The sequence below is a fragment of the Oncorhynchus mykiss genome, chromosome 26 (assembly GCF_013265735.2).
Source record: "Oncorhynchus mykiss isolate Arlee chromosome 26, USDA_OmykA_1.1, whole genome shotgun sequence".
Classification (NCBI taxonomy): Eukaryota; Metazoa; Chordata; class Actinopteri; order Salmoniformes; family Salmonidae; genus Oncorhynchus; species Oncorhynchus mykiss.
Genome location: NC_048590.1, coordinates 13,983,665 through 13,998,217, shown reverse-complemented (window position 1 = coordinate 13,998,217; position 14,553 = coordinate 13,983,665). Strand labels below are relative to the sequence as shown.

Here is a 14,553-nt window from a genome sequence, read left to right as displayed (position 1 = left end):
TATGTTCTTACAAGAAAATATTTTACATTCTCTACATGACACAACTTTTACAGGAAGATCCAGTGTACATGCTTCAAGCAGACCACCATAGTCCCTGTGCCCAAGGAAGCAAAGGTAACCTGCCTAAATGATTACGAATGACCAAGTGTCTGGCTTTATAGTAAGTACAGGGTCATATGATATAAAGCATTTATGCATGTGTTATGAATGACCAAAGGAGTCTGACTTTATAGTAAGATATAGAGTACAGCGTCATATGATATAAGGCATTTATGGATGTGTTATGAATGACTGAAGGTGTCTCACTTCAACCTAAGTATTACAGGACACTACATGAAGTGTCAATTAATAGGTTATTAACGTTCTGCTGATTTATGAAGGTTCTCTCATGATCAACAGGTTACTGTAGGGTGTGAGAGGTATTTAAATGGGTTGATGGACCTGCAAAGCTTGCGTTTGTGTGTGTGAGTGTCAGAAACAAGATGATTTAGAGTAGTCCAACCTGAGACTACCACACCAGGTATTCCTCTTCGGTTCCCATGCTGGAGACCAGGGCTTGATTACAACCTGTTACAATGGTGCCAACATTTTGTGGCTGATCTTTCAGCGGGGGAGTGGGTGGTGGTGTCAAATACCTGATTGGGCCCAGCATCGTGCGGTATGGCTAATTTTTGTTGTGTGTGTGTTCGTGTACTGAGGAACAGTGTGGCTTCAGAGTGAAACACTCCACAGAAACGGCCAACTGCTTTCTTTTGGAAAATGTGAAGTCCAAGATGGTCAAGGGGGGCGTTGGTGGGGCTTTGTTTCTGGACCTAAGGAAGGCTTTTGATACTGTTAACCACGAGACTTTCATCACAAAATTGTCACAAATTGTCCAAGTTAAACTTTTCCCCCGATGCCTTGAGATGGATGAAATCATACCTTGAAGGCAGAACTCAGTGTGTCAGAGTGAGCAATGAGCTGTCACCCACTCTTAGCTATGATGTGGGCATGCCCCAAGGATCAAAACTGGGGCCCCTGCTGTTCAGCTTGTACATTAATGATCTGCCTTGTGTCTAGACTGGGTCTGAAGTTCAAATGTATGCAGATGATACAGTGATATATGTGCATGCAAAGAGCAAACAACAAACTGCACAAGAACTCACTACTGTAATGGTCCAGGTTACAAAGTGGCTCAGTGACTCGTGTTTGCATCTCAATGTGAAAAGAACTGTCCGCATGTTCTTCGCAAAGAGGGCAACAGATGCTACTGAGCCAGATGGCTATGTGTCAGGGGAGAAGCTACAGGTGCTATCTGATTTTAAGGTAATTCAAAGAACCAAATTCAACCTAGCTAATTTCCAATTTATACGAAATTGTTTGACTACAGAGGTAGCAAAACTGTACTTCAAATCTATGATACTCCCCAACTTAATGTACTGCTTGACTAGGTTGGCCCAAGCTTGCTGTTCAACGTTAAAACCCATTCAGTCTGTCTACAAACAGGCTCTCAAAGTGCTTGATAGGAAGCCCAATAGTTTTCATCACTGTCACATCCTCAGAAAGCATGAGCTCCTGAGTTGGGAAAATCTTGTGCAATAAACCAACGCATGTTTTGTATTCAAGATCCTAAATGGCCTGGCTCCCCCTTCACTCAGTATTTTTGTTAAACAGAAAACCCAAACCTATGGCAGCAGATCCAAAAGGTCCGCCATGAGAGGTGACTGTATAGTAAATCCGCTTTCTCTGTGAGAGCTTCCCATGTATGGAATACACTGCCATCAGACACAACTAACTGCACCACCTATCACACTTTCACAAAAAAGAAGACATGGCTAAAGGTCAATCAGATTTGTTAACATAATCCTTGGCTGTGTATTGCCGCCTTCCATGTTGTCTGTTGTCTATAGCTTGTGAGGTGTGGAAACGCTTTTATGGATTTTGTCTTGTTGCTTTTGGTGCTATGTTGCTCTGTCTGTATGCTGTGTCTTGATTGTCTGTATTGTAATTGTTTTTAATAACCTGACAAGGGACTGCGGTTGAAAATTAGCCGGCTGGCTAAAACCGGCACTTTTACTGAAACGTTGATTAATTTGCACTGTCCCTGTAAAAAGAAAATAAACTCAAACTCAAACATGTAACTTGGTTCCAGAAGAAAGACACTTTACATTTCTTTAGGTTGAGGGTTTCATCAAGGTAAGTGTTTACTGGTGTAACGTCGTCCCCAGCCTGTTGCACGCACAGCACATTCAAGCCTGGGCTATCAACCAAAAAGAAAGGAGGACCAAGGCACTCTTCATATAATTAATTAAAATGCCTTTATTAGTATGGCATAATCAATAGAAACAAAGTTTTTTTTTAACCGACGCGTTTCGGCTGCATGGCCTTCATCAGGGAGTACTACTCCCTACTCCCTGATGAAGGCCATGCAGCCGAAACGCGTCGGTTTAAAAAAAACTTTGTTTCTATTGAACATGCCATACTAATAAAGGAATTTTAATTAATTACATGAAAAGTGCCTTGGTCCTCCTTTCTTTTTGATGACCAATTTACCCCTCTTACCAAAGAGCACCTTCTATCTACCAACATTTACTATTGTGTACCTTAGTAGCGCTTCCCTTCCTCCTCTTTCCCCTGGGCTATCAAGCATTCAAAGTTGGCCTTGGTGGGAGTGACCATAGAATTATATATGAGTGACCTTACTGAGTAAAGTAATTGTCATCGTCACCACTTAAGACAGTCAAAAAGTCATAATTATTGCTAAACCCTGCCCATTTTTCTTAAAATTGTATTGTAAACCTAACCATAACTAATGAAGGCCAAGTATGATGCGATGGTCCACCAGACCTTCCACACATTTGGTCGGAAATGTCTGGAAACAAGATTAGGCGTAATGTGACTAACATGACATCACTTTGGAGCATATGCCATCCTTGAGCACAACATATTACCCTTTATAAATCACATGTTTATATAATTTTTGACATAGTGGGTTATGTCTCATTATGAACCCTTTATAAACTATGACATACAGTTATAGATGCTTTGTAACAGATTTCTATAGTGCTTATGAAGGCTTTATTAAGCCTTTAAAAGCTGAACGTCAAATAAAGCTAACCAGAAAATACATATTTAGTTTAAAAAAAATACAAATTACAGCTCTCTTATTACAAAGCACCTTGGATTGTAGTTCAGGAAAATGAAATACAAATCGCAAAATACTTAAAGATTATTGAAATATGTATTTTAAAAACATAAATACTACCTACCTATCTGTGTGTGTGTGCATGCATGTAAAACCGACATCACTCCCAAACCTCATCCCTCTCTGATCTCATTCCTCTTTCTTTCCGTCCAAACCTCATCTCACTCTCTTCTGCTCCCAGACCTCGGCTCATTCCTCTTTCCTTCCTCCCAAAACTCATCTCCCTCTCCTCTTCCAGGACCTCATCCCTCTCTACTCTCCTCCTCCAGGACCTCATCCCTCGCTACTCTCTTCCTCCAGGACCTCATACGTCTCTACTCTCTTCCTCCAGGACCTCATCCCTCTCTACTCTCTTCCTCCAGGACCTCATGCCTTTCTCCTCTCCTCCTCCATGACATCATCCCTCTCCTCCTCACCAGGGAGCCAGGCTGGCTGAGGCTGCAGGATATGGGATGGTTTTGTGTTAACTCAGTTCGTCAAGGCAAGCAAGAGGCCAGCAGTGTCCTTCTGACCTGGCATGTGGCCCACAAAGCAAAATCAATGGAAGAAAAAGGGTTTTAAACTCAAAATTCATTGACATTTAAAGTTTTCCTTCATTAGGCTCTGCATAAGGCCCCCTGTCTTTTTCAGGAGAGATTGCTAGTGTAGGAGGAGCTTGATCTTGTTGAAGTTGTTCTACTGAAGTTGGCGATTGGTTGCGGACCTGAGGCAACCACATGTAATTTGTTATATCAGTGCTTTGTATTGTGCTCTCTGTCAAACGAGAGCTTCACAATGGAGCCTGTGTACCATGGAGCATGAGTACCAGTTTGAACAATAGAGCTCCAAAACTGGGCATTTATTAATATAGCAAGCAAAGAAGTGTTCCATGAAGAATTCCCAAGGACAACTGGTGCCAATGTTATGGATGAAATCACATGGTGTAATTAATCATGTTTGATCTCATTATTATTCTTCGTAGTTGCACCTATATTTTGTGACCCAGCTATTGCATCAGTGCTGTAGAAATGAAGTAATTCTAGTGAACACGATGCAAGCACAGGGCACAGCAGGTGGTTATTGTAAAGGACCACAGGAGGAGGCAGGTAGCTGGGTCCAGGGCAAGGCAGAAGGTCATACACAGGGGGTCCAAAAAGGCAACAGTACAGGCAGGGAAAAGGCTAGTAACGTCGTCCGGAAGATCAGGCAATAGGTTGATAACAGGAAATCCGATAGGCTAAAGTACAGGCAGGGAATAGGCAAAAGGCATCTTTAGTGAGGCAGGCCAAAGCTATCATACACGGGAGGATTAAATTACGAGAAAAACAGAGCTTCGAATAGAAGTGTGTCACAAAACACACAATAACTCACAATGAAGGGGTGCAAAGAACTGAACTAAATAGTGTGTGATAATGACATACAGGTGTATGAACAGGTGATCAGAATTCAGGTGATTGGGATCTGGAGAGTGAGCTGCATTCAGGGGATCTATGTGTTTGAGAGCGTGAGCCGGAATGTGGTCTGGAAAGTGAGCTGCGTTCAGGGGATCGACGTATTTGAGAGTGTGCGTTGGAAGCAGATGTTACAGAAATGAAGCGTGCTTGCTGCTCTAAAGAACATAACAGTGACTATAAATCCCTAAACCTGGTCCACCAACAGTCACACAGAAATCACATTACAGGAACATTTGTGCCCAGTATGTGCGCACGCACGCACGCACGCACGCACGCACGCACACACGCACACACGCACACACGCACACACACACACACACACACACACACACACACACACACACACACACACACACACACACACACACACACACACACACACACAGCCTTAAGTGTCACAGATTGAGGTTTTCATTTATCCAACGCCTCATTATCCTGTGTAATGTCTCCTCTCTCATCCTTATAGTAGTTTTGTCCAGGCAGAGCTGTGTCCTTTTCCTCTCAGACGAGCTGGTTAGCAGGTGAAGATAAAGCACCACATAGACATCTTACACCCCACTGATTTCTTTAATGAACAAAGCCCAATGTCATACTGTGCTTGCTCGAGACAAAAGCGGACTATGGTATTACCACCATTAGGGGATCTTTCAGGTGGGGAATGTTCCAATGTCTCCTCCAATGTATGCTATACCTCATTACTTTAATGCTTGTAAAAAGCAGATCATATTTTACCACCTAAGTAGAATAGTATACAAATATGCAGAAGGGGATAAGTGTCACTTAGTGCCTTGCTGGTATTACCTCAGCACAGCGTAACTTGTTAGCTACCTCAGATCAGTCAAGCTGCTTCAGTTTGGCAAAGTATACTTCAACCCAGTCTAGTTTAGTCAAGCCTACCCCAATCGAAAACCATCCCAGAGCATCTCAGCAAGCCAGGCTGAGTTTAGCCCAACCATGCATGGCATGGTTCAGTGCAGCTCACAGCAGCCTAGCATACCGATACTGATCTGATGCCGTCTGCATCCCTGAACAGTGGTGGTGGTGGTGTGTGTAATGAATGGTAATTCACAGTAATAAAAGGCTGACCTCGTCATGCCACAGGGCCTGCAGGCATACCACTCTACCACCCACTTCAGAGGGGGAGAGAGAGAGAGGAAAGGAGATACATAGCCGCTGCACTATAATTCCATCCATTCATTCATTAAAATTCATTCCAATTCCGGTACATGTGTTCATGTACTGTACCTACAAAGGATTATGATTATGATTTCAACCCTTGCCTGTCCTGACTCCGAACCCACCTGCCTGACCACTCTGCCTGCTCTGAGTACCAGCCTGCCTATCCCCTTGTACTGTTTTTGGACTCCGATCTGGTTTCTGATCACTGCCTGGCCTGACCTCGAGACTGCCTATCGTCTGGTACTGTTTGGACTCTGACCTGGTTTATGAACTCTCGCCTGTCCCCGACCTGCCTTTGCCTACTCCTTTTGTTTTAATAAATATCGGAGCTCTACCATATGCCTCCTGTGTCTGCATTTGGGTCTCACCTTGTGCCCTTATAATATGAAGGCTAATGGTACCTGTCATGGAAATTCAGTACTGAGAGAGACTTGGTCATTTATTTAAAGAATCATCTTTAGTAAATTTGGATTAATTATTGCAATAATAAAACCGTCAGCCCAACAGTCTTGATCTGACTGTTAGGCTGAGAGTCTAAATCATACAGACAATGCACAGTTTATATAGCCAATACCCAGAATGCTTGGTTCCACCCCTCCCATATAGATTGAGTGGCAACACAAGCCACTTTGGGCTCATCCTGTCTTTATCTACCCCTGGCGTTATCTTAACCCCCGACCCTGGCCTAATTGTCCAGGCCAGGATGTCTAAGAACCATTGAGGCCTTTGTTCTACTCCTCTCTATCCCAGTTACAACCTGCCTTTGCCTACTCCTTTTGTTTTAATAAATATCGGAGCTCTACCATATGCCTCCTGTGTCTGCATTTGGGTCTCACCTTGTGCCCTTATAATATGAAGGCTAATGGTACCTGTCATGGAAATTCAGTACTGAGAGAGACTTGGTCATTTATTTAAAGAATCATCTTTAGTAAATTTGGATTAATTATTGCAATAATAAAACCGTCAGCCCAACAGTCTTGATCTGACTGTTAGGCTGAGAGTCTAAATCATACAGACAATGCACAGTTTATATAGCCAATACCCAGAATGCTTGGTTCCACCCCTCCCATATAGATTGAGTGGCAACACAAGCCACTTTGGGCTCATCCTGTCTTTATCTACCCCTGGCGTTATCTTAACCCCCGACCCTGGCCTAATTGTCCAGGCCAGGATGTCTAAGAACCATTGAGGCCTTTGTTCTACTCCTCTCTATCCCAGTTACAACAACCCCACATCCTGTCACTGGAATGTCAGCTGTAGGTTTTATCGCCAGGAAGATAGAGTGGACACCATAAAACTCAGCATTAGCAGGACAGAAATATCTCACTGTTTAAGTAAATAATTGTTACACATCCAACAAATAAGGTGAATACATAATTTCTGTCACACACCCTAGCAACAGTAATGTAAAGAGCACATATTTGGTTGACCCTATTTCATTTTTTTCATTCAATTCAGTCTGGTATGAGAACGGTAACCCCTATCTGCAAAAGGTAACCCCTATCTGCGGAAAGCTGAGTATCTTGGCTATTGATCGGTGCCTTAATCTTTGGTATGACTCACTACCATATATGGGCATACAAATTCATAAGGGCAGGCCGAGCCGATGACCTCATTTCAAGATGGCTGCTACCAACATTCCGGTTAGCGTTGTGAAGCATGAACGAAAAAAAACACGGATCATGAGGATATCTTATTTTGTCTGACTGTGACCTATCATTTTTGATAACCAGCACCGAGAGTCAAAATGTTTATTTTACACAATGTTTTCACAAAACAGCAAACATCTTACAAGGTGAGCTTCGATTTGGTCTGTGTTTGAGCTATCCCTACATGGGGGGGTATCAAATTAATCCTTAGGGTAGCAGGAACAAATCTAGCCTATTGCCAATGTTATCTGATGATGGATGACTTAATGGCAACATCGAATGTCCACAGAGTGACTATATCTTATATCAACAATATAATGTTGCCTGCAAACGTGCTGTAGGCATCCATATCCCCTGTATGTCCCCCGACACCACCACAATGTTTGAGAGAGGTTGGTGTTGTAGAAATGTAGTTTTTATAGTGAACAATAACTTTTAGGCACATCCGCTGTGCAAAAACATTGCAATTACCACATTAGGACTTTGGAGGGGTTGAAAGGAAACTTGAATGTACCCTGGAAACCCCATAACACCACCACAATGTTTAAGGGAGATTGATATGGTGGAAATTGTGTTTTTATACTGAAAAAAATAGCATTTACGGATTGAAAATGTGTACTATTTTTCTCATTTACAGACATGGACAGAGGTTTAGGGACACTTGGAAACGTCCCATGAACAAACATTACACCACCAACTAAAACATCTGCCCATTTCTAGTTGTTAATGTAGGTCTATCAATCCCATTTTTTCAGATGTTTTGGAAGCCATCTGATGTGTTTCCAGCACTAGCCATCAATAATCCACTTATACCTTTCCAAATAAAATAAAAATATATATTTTTGGGATTTTTCATTCTGGGTATTGGCTATATTTGTGTGTGCTTGATCTTGTGTTTTCTGAACTATGTAACTCATCTATCTGCTTGATCATTTCCTCATAATCTCCCAGATGTCTTCTTTACGAAAATATACCACGTTTTTGCATGTCAGAATCATGCAATTACACATGACTAGACTAGCAGTTAGTTTTGGGCATGTCTATTTAGGCGTAAATCTACATTTTGCCATTACATTTAAGAGGTTAATTTCACATACTCAAACCTCAATCGTCTGGATATATCTGGTGTACTTAAATCTTAAAGCTAGAGATGTTGTCCTACTAACCCATTAGTTAAGACTCCTTATGTCATGCGTATAAAGGCTTTGTTATAATGCTTTCTGAATGCTACATAACACCACTGTAAGTAAAGTGATACCAAACAAAAAAAAAGGATGATTCCGCATCTCAATTGAGAAAACTATGATTCATAGATCAGATATATATGGATTAATAATGTAGAGACGTCTGTGTTGCTAGCCAATCAAATCAAACATTTTTTGACATATGCGCCGAATACAACACCAATACCATGAAATGCTCACTTACAAGCCCATAACCAACAGTGCAGTTCAAGAAGAGTTAAGTTAATAATAAAAAGAAACACAAGTCTCTGACCATTTTTTGGGCCATCCTCTGACACCACCCATTATATTGGTCCTGGATGGCAGGTAGCTTGGCCCCAGTGATGTACTGGGCCGTACGCACTACCCTCTATAGCACCTTAGGGTCAGATGCCGAGCAGTCGCCGTTCCAGGCGGTTATGCCACCAGTCAGGCAGGATGCTCTCGATGGTGTAGCTGTAGAACTTTTTGAGGATCTGGGCACCCAATCACCTACACTGATTGAAGTTGATTTAACAAGTGACATCAATAAGGGATCATAGCTTCACCTGGTCAGTCTATGTCATAGAAAGAGCACGTGTTCTTCATGTTTTGTATACTCAGTGTACACACACGTACAGATGGATGTTGTGTTGTAGATATATGGTAGTAGAGCAGTGGCTGGAGGGCACAGCCTTAATGAGTTGTGTAATATGTTGTGTAATGTAATATCACTGCCTTAATCTTGCTGGACCTCAGGAAGAGTAACTGTTGCCTTTGCAGAAGCTAATAGGGATCCATAATAAATACAAATGACAAAAAAAATTCCCAACCCATGTTTTGACAACTGAATGAGAACTTGCCTTCCCTCCCATTTGATCAAGGCCAATTGCATGTGATTGACAACTAAGAGATATGCTAACTGTGGATAACAGTCGTACAAATTCAGCATGGCTGGCTAGCAAAGTGATTCACATTTCTTGGTAGCTAATCAAATGACACCTGCATCTCTAGCTGTAGTCACTGAAAAACATCCTCCCAGCAGATAGCTAGTTAAGCTCTGTGTTTTTAGTTAGCTAAATAAATATCTATAAAAATAGATAAGCTAGCCTATTAGCCACGTTATGACTGGCATTTGTGTGTTTTTGTGCAAGATTTTGAGTAATTGAAACTGAAACGAAGGGCTGGAGGCAGCAATCAATATACCAGGCCAGCTGTGCTTTACAACCTAATATTCCTTGGACTACCAAGAAATGTATTGGTGAATTATCTATATTAATCATGTGTTGAATTGCATCCCTCTATTCTGCCAACAATACCTTATTCTACGTCATGGAAATTTGAGTCAAATAGAAACTATTTTTAAAACCCTTTATAAAGTTGGATTTGTAGCATAAACTGGGAATTCAAGATTTTGTACTGATATTATGATTTACTGTATGCTTCTGTTACGGATTCCCCCGATACTGCTGCTCATTCCGTTGTCCAGTTCCGGAGGTCTATGTCACCGGTCTTCTAAGCATCACCGAACTGGATCATTACCACCAACCCCGGACTGTCTTGTCTATTTACGCACACCTGGTTCCCATTCCCCCTGATTAGTATGAGCCCTCTGTTCCCCATTGTCCTAGTTGATTATTGTTCCATGTCCTTTGGTCTTGTGAGTACCTGTGCTCTGTTGTATCGGCTTGCGTGTTATCATGTTAGTGTGCACTTGTTATTACGGGTCTCGTCCCGTGTATTTGTTATAGATTTAACACCTCACTCTTTGTTTGGGTTACAGTCCTGTGTTATATACATCACCGTTCAAAAGTTTGGGGTCACATAGAAACGTCATTGTTTTTGAAAGGAAACATTTTTTGTGCCTTAAAATAACATCAAATTGATCAGCAATAGAGTAATGTTAATGATGTAAATGACTATTGTAGCTGGAAACGGCAGATTTTTTATGAAGTATCTACATAGGCGACCAGAGGCCCATTATCAGCAACCATCACTCCTGTGTTCCAATGGCATGTTGTGTTAGCTAATCCAAGTTTATAATTTTAAAAGGCTAATTGGTCATTAGAAAAGCCTTTTGCAATTATGTTAGCACAGCTGAAAACTGTGGGGGTGATTAAAGAAGAAATAAATCTGTCCTTCTCTAGTCTAGTTAGTCTAGTATCGGGAGCATCAGCATTTGTGGGTTTGTTTACAGGCTCAAAATAGCCAGAAACAAATAACTCGTCAGACGCCTCACAAGTCCTCAACTGGCAGCTTCCCTCTTGAAGTTAAGGGGCACTATTTTTATGTTTGGAAAAATAACGTTCCCAAAGTAAACGGCCTATTTCTCAGGACCATATAATAGAATATGCATATAATTGACAGATTAGGATAGAAAACACTCTAAAGTTTCCAAAACTGTCAAAATATTGTCTGTGAGTATAACAGAACTGATATTGCAGGTGAAACCCTGAGAAAAATCAAACCAGGAAGTGGCTTCTATTTTGAAAACTCCATGTTCCATAGCCTCCCTTTGCTCCATTTAAATGGATATCAACCAGATTCCTTTTTCTATCGCTTCCTCAGGGTGTCAACAGTCTTCAGACATAGTTTCAGGCTTTTATTTTGAAAAAAAGAGCCAGAAAGATAACATCGCGTCAGGTGGTCACATGAGTTTTGATCGTGCAACAGAGTTTGGACAGCTATTGTTTTCCCCTCTCCTACTGATAGTATTTTGGATATACAAATAATCTTTATGGAATAAAAGGAACATTTAATGTGTAACTGGAATTCTCGTGAGTGAAAACATCCGAAGATCATCAAAGTTAAACAATTCATTTGATTGCTTTTCTGATTTTCGTGACCGAGCTACTTGATGCTAAGTGTACTTAATGTTTTGTTGAGCGATCGATAAACTTACACAAATGCTTGGATTGCTTTCGCTGTAAAACATATTTTCAAAATCTGAGACGACAGGTGGATTAACAAAAGGCTAAGCTGTGTTTTGCAATACTCTACTTGTGATTTCATGAATATAAATATTTTTAGGAATATTATGTGAATGTGGCACTATACAGCGGTTGTTGATGACAATTATCCTGCTAAAGGGATGGGTAGCGTCAAGAAGTTAAAGAGTACCCTCAAAACATCAGTCTCAACTTCACCAGTGAAGAAACGACTCCGGGATACTGGCCTTTGAGACTGTAATTGAAGCATTTTGAAGTTAGAAGCAATAGCCTACAACTATTTTAGCACCGTTTCTCTTTGCTCTGAGACAGGCATGGGGCCTGGTCTTGATAAATTCTTATTTACAAGGACAGCCTATTCCTTCCTCGCCTTTGGGGAATTGAACCCCGGTCTCCCGTGTGCCCGCACGACATCGGGATTCTTTAACTAAATAGCCCAGCACTTTAACCTACTCCCGAACGTCACGATGTACAAGGAACCCAGAGGGTTTTTAATTTTTCTTGGAATAGAAACACCATAATATTAATCAAGCAAAATTTCTTACAATCAGACCCATATACTATGTTCTTACAAAAAAAGGTTTTAAATTGGCTAGTACATCCACTATTGAAGGCTATCAAATGCTTCTCAAAGATGCCCGCTGGTGGTCAAACTAGCACTAACTAGCATTTATGGTACCAGTGGCTGGCACGTTACAGAATTCTGCGGCAACACGCAAGCTGTGCTGCAGTACGCTGCAACTTTTAAAGGACGAACCACTGTAGTCATACAGCAATCCGTAAAGCCAGCTACTTGCACTGTAAAAAATACATGTCATTTTACAGATTTGTTTTTCTTCATAATAATAAACAAATTCTTGTACAATTAAAGTAATAATATCTAATTGTTTGTTTACCCTGTAAAATAATGGTTTATTTAAATTATAACAAATTATTGCATTTTTAATTTTTTTTAAGGGAAATTATTCTAATTTTACAGATGGTAAAGTACTTTAAGTTAACTGTAAATAAAATAGCTACATTATTTTATATTAAAGTTTAACAGTAATTCTATAGAAATATACAATACAAATGCAGTAATTTCTGATTAAAGTAGGTGGTTTAAGCTGTAAATCAACTTGACAATTTCATAAAAATACACCCTAAATCAGGGATCATCAACTAGACGTAATCGCCACATGACGATTATTTTCTTGAGCAGATGGTCATGGGGCAGAACATAATTAAGCAATAAGGCCCAAGGGGGTGTGGTACATGGCAAATATGCCACAGCTAAGGGCTGTTCTTATGCATGATGCAACGCGGAATGCTGGGGTATATTGACCATGTACCACAAAACCCAGAGGTTCCTTATTGCTGGTTAAACTGGTTACCAACATAATTAGAACAGTAAAATAAATGTTTTGGCATACCCGTGGTATACGGTCTGATAAGCCACGGCTGTCAGTCAAACAACATTCAGGCTCAAAGAACCCAGTTTTTAATTACAAATTATTTGTAGACTGCAAATTGACAGCAAAAATCCCAAACTGATATAATGTTTGACTAAAAGACAATCATTTCAAACCTTTCTATCATGCGTGGGAATACTAGGGGAAATAGTTTGTACATTAAAATCCATTGGAGCTTATTTCCTGGTGTTTTTAAAGTATGTTATGTCCAATAAAGGTTCATCTGTTCTTTTGCATTGTTATCATATGCTAAAGTTGAACACTGACAGTTTTGTAGCTTTAATGAGACTTTTGAGACTCTCTCTCTGTGTGTGCGTGCGTATTTGTGTGCATAAGTATGTGCATGTGTAGATATGTGACACAAATACAGATACCTACAGTCTACAGCTTGCCTCTTATCCCATACTGTCTGCAGCCTGTCACCAGAGTAACAATAGGTGTTAACAAATATTTACCTTGATGAGCATACAGAGCTTATCAGTTGTGTCACTTCTCGGAGACACTGGTGACACTCGCTGAATGCTCAAAGGGAACGTGGCAATGGGAGAAGGCTGGGAATATCACAGCCTCTCAACGTGTGTGTGTGTGTGCGTGAGAGAGAGAGAGAGAGAGAGAGAGTGTGTGTGTGGTGGAAGCTGTGGTGCTTGTGTGTGCATATGTATATGTGCGTGACTTACTGCATGTGCACGAGTGAATTAGTGTACGTGTGTGTGCATCCACCTGTGAGTTACTACAGTGTTAGTTCACAGCAGTATCAGGGGTTTCACCTCTGATAATATCTTGCTAGCTATGACGCCATTTTAGGCTAAAGGTGACATGAGTGTTGCCAGTTATAAAAACACCTCTTCACCTCTTTTGAGGTTCAAGCTAATGCTTCCATTGCCTGACTTTCAGTCTGTATTACTGATTGTACTTGTAGGTAGTATGGAATTTACTTGTAGCACTCATGGTGATGGGCAGGTTGTATGCTACCCAATATGCGTGTAAGCGTACGTGCACCTACATGTGTTTATTCCTGTGTGTATCTTTTACCTGTTGCAGTCAACATGCAGCAATAGGTGTGTAGCGCTGATGGAGAGGGCTATCTTGTGCCACTGGCCGTCGGCTAGTCGGTAGGGGAAGGACTCTGAGCGAGGCTTGCCTTTGTAGCTGTAGTGGTATCGGATCTCCTCCCACAGGCCACTGCTCTCCAGCTCAAAGTAACTGCAGTGGAGGAGAGGGCAAAGGTTATAGGTAGAGTTCAGAGATCATTGAAGCGCTTAAAGCCACTGAGCAATATGGAGAAGGATTTAGCTTGGGGATATGAGGTGATGCAATGGGGGAATGTGGTGTGATAATATTCAACATACATACATTCAACTGTATGCAATATATTTGTAAAGGCAACAATAATATATTTAACCAAACCACACCATTACAGTCAGGGGTAATTGGCATCTTGGAGCTGTTTGTTAACATAATGCCAGCATTAAAACATGTGAATAGTCTTTAACACAAAAAGCAAGAG

General features: G+C 41.0%; 1 protein-coding gene across 1 annotated transcript in view; it reads right to left on the bottom strand.

Annotated features, from left to right (window-relative positions):
• The window catches only part of LOC110506270 (protein kinase C-binding protein NELL1), a 407,912-nt gene that overhangs the window by 284,914 nt on the left and 108,445 nt on the right, over positions 1–14,553 (bottom strand). Inside the window, exon 4 of the mRNA XM_021585706.2 lies at positions 14,079–14,249. Within this exon, the coding sequence (XP_021441381.2) occupies positions 14,079–14,249 (171 nt within the window). The remainder of the gene's footprint in view (positions 1–14,078; positions 14,250–14,553) is intronic.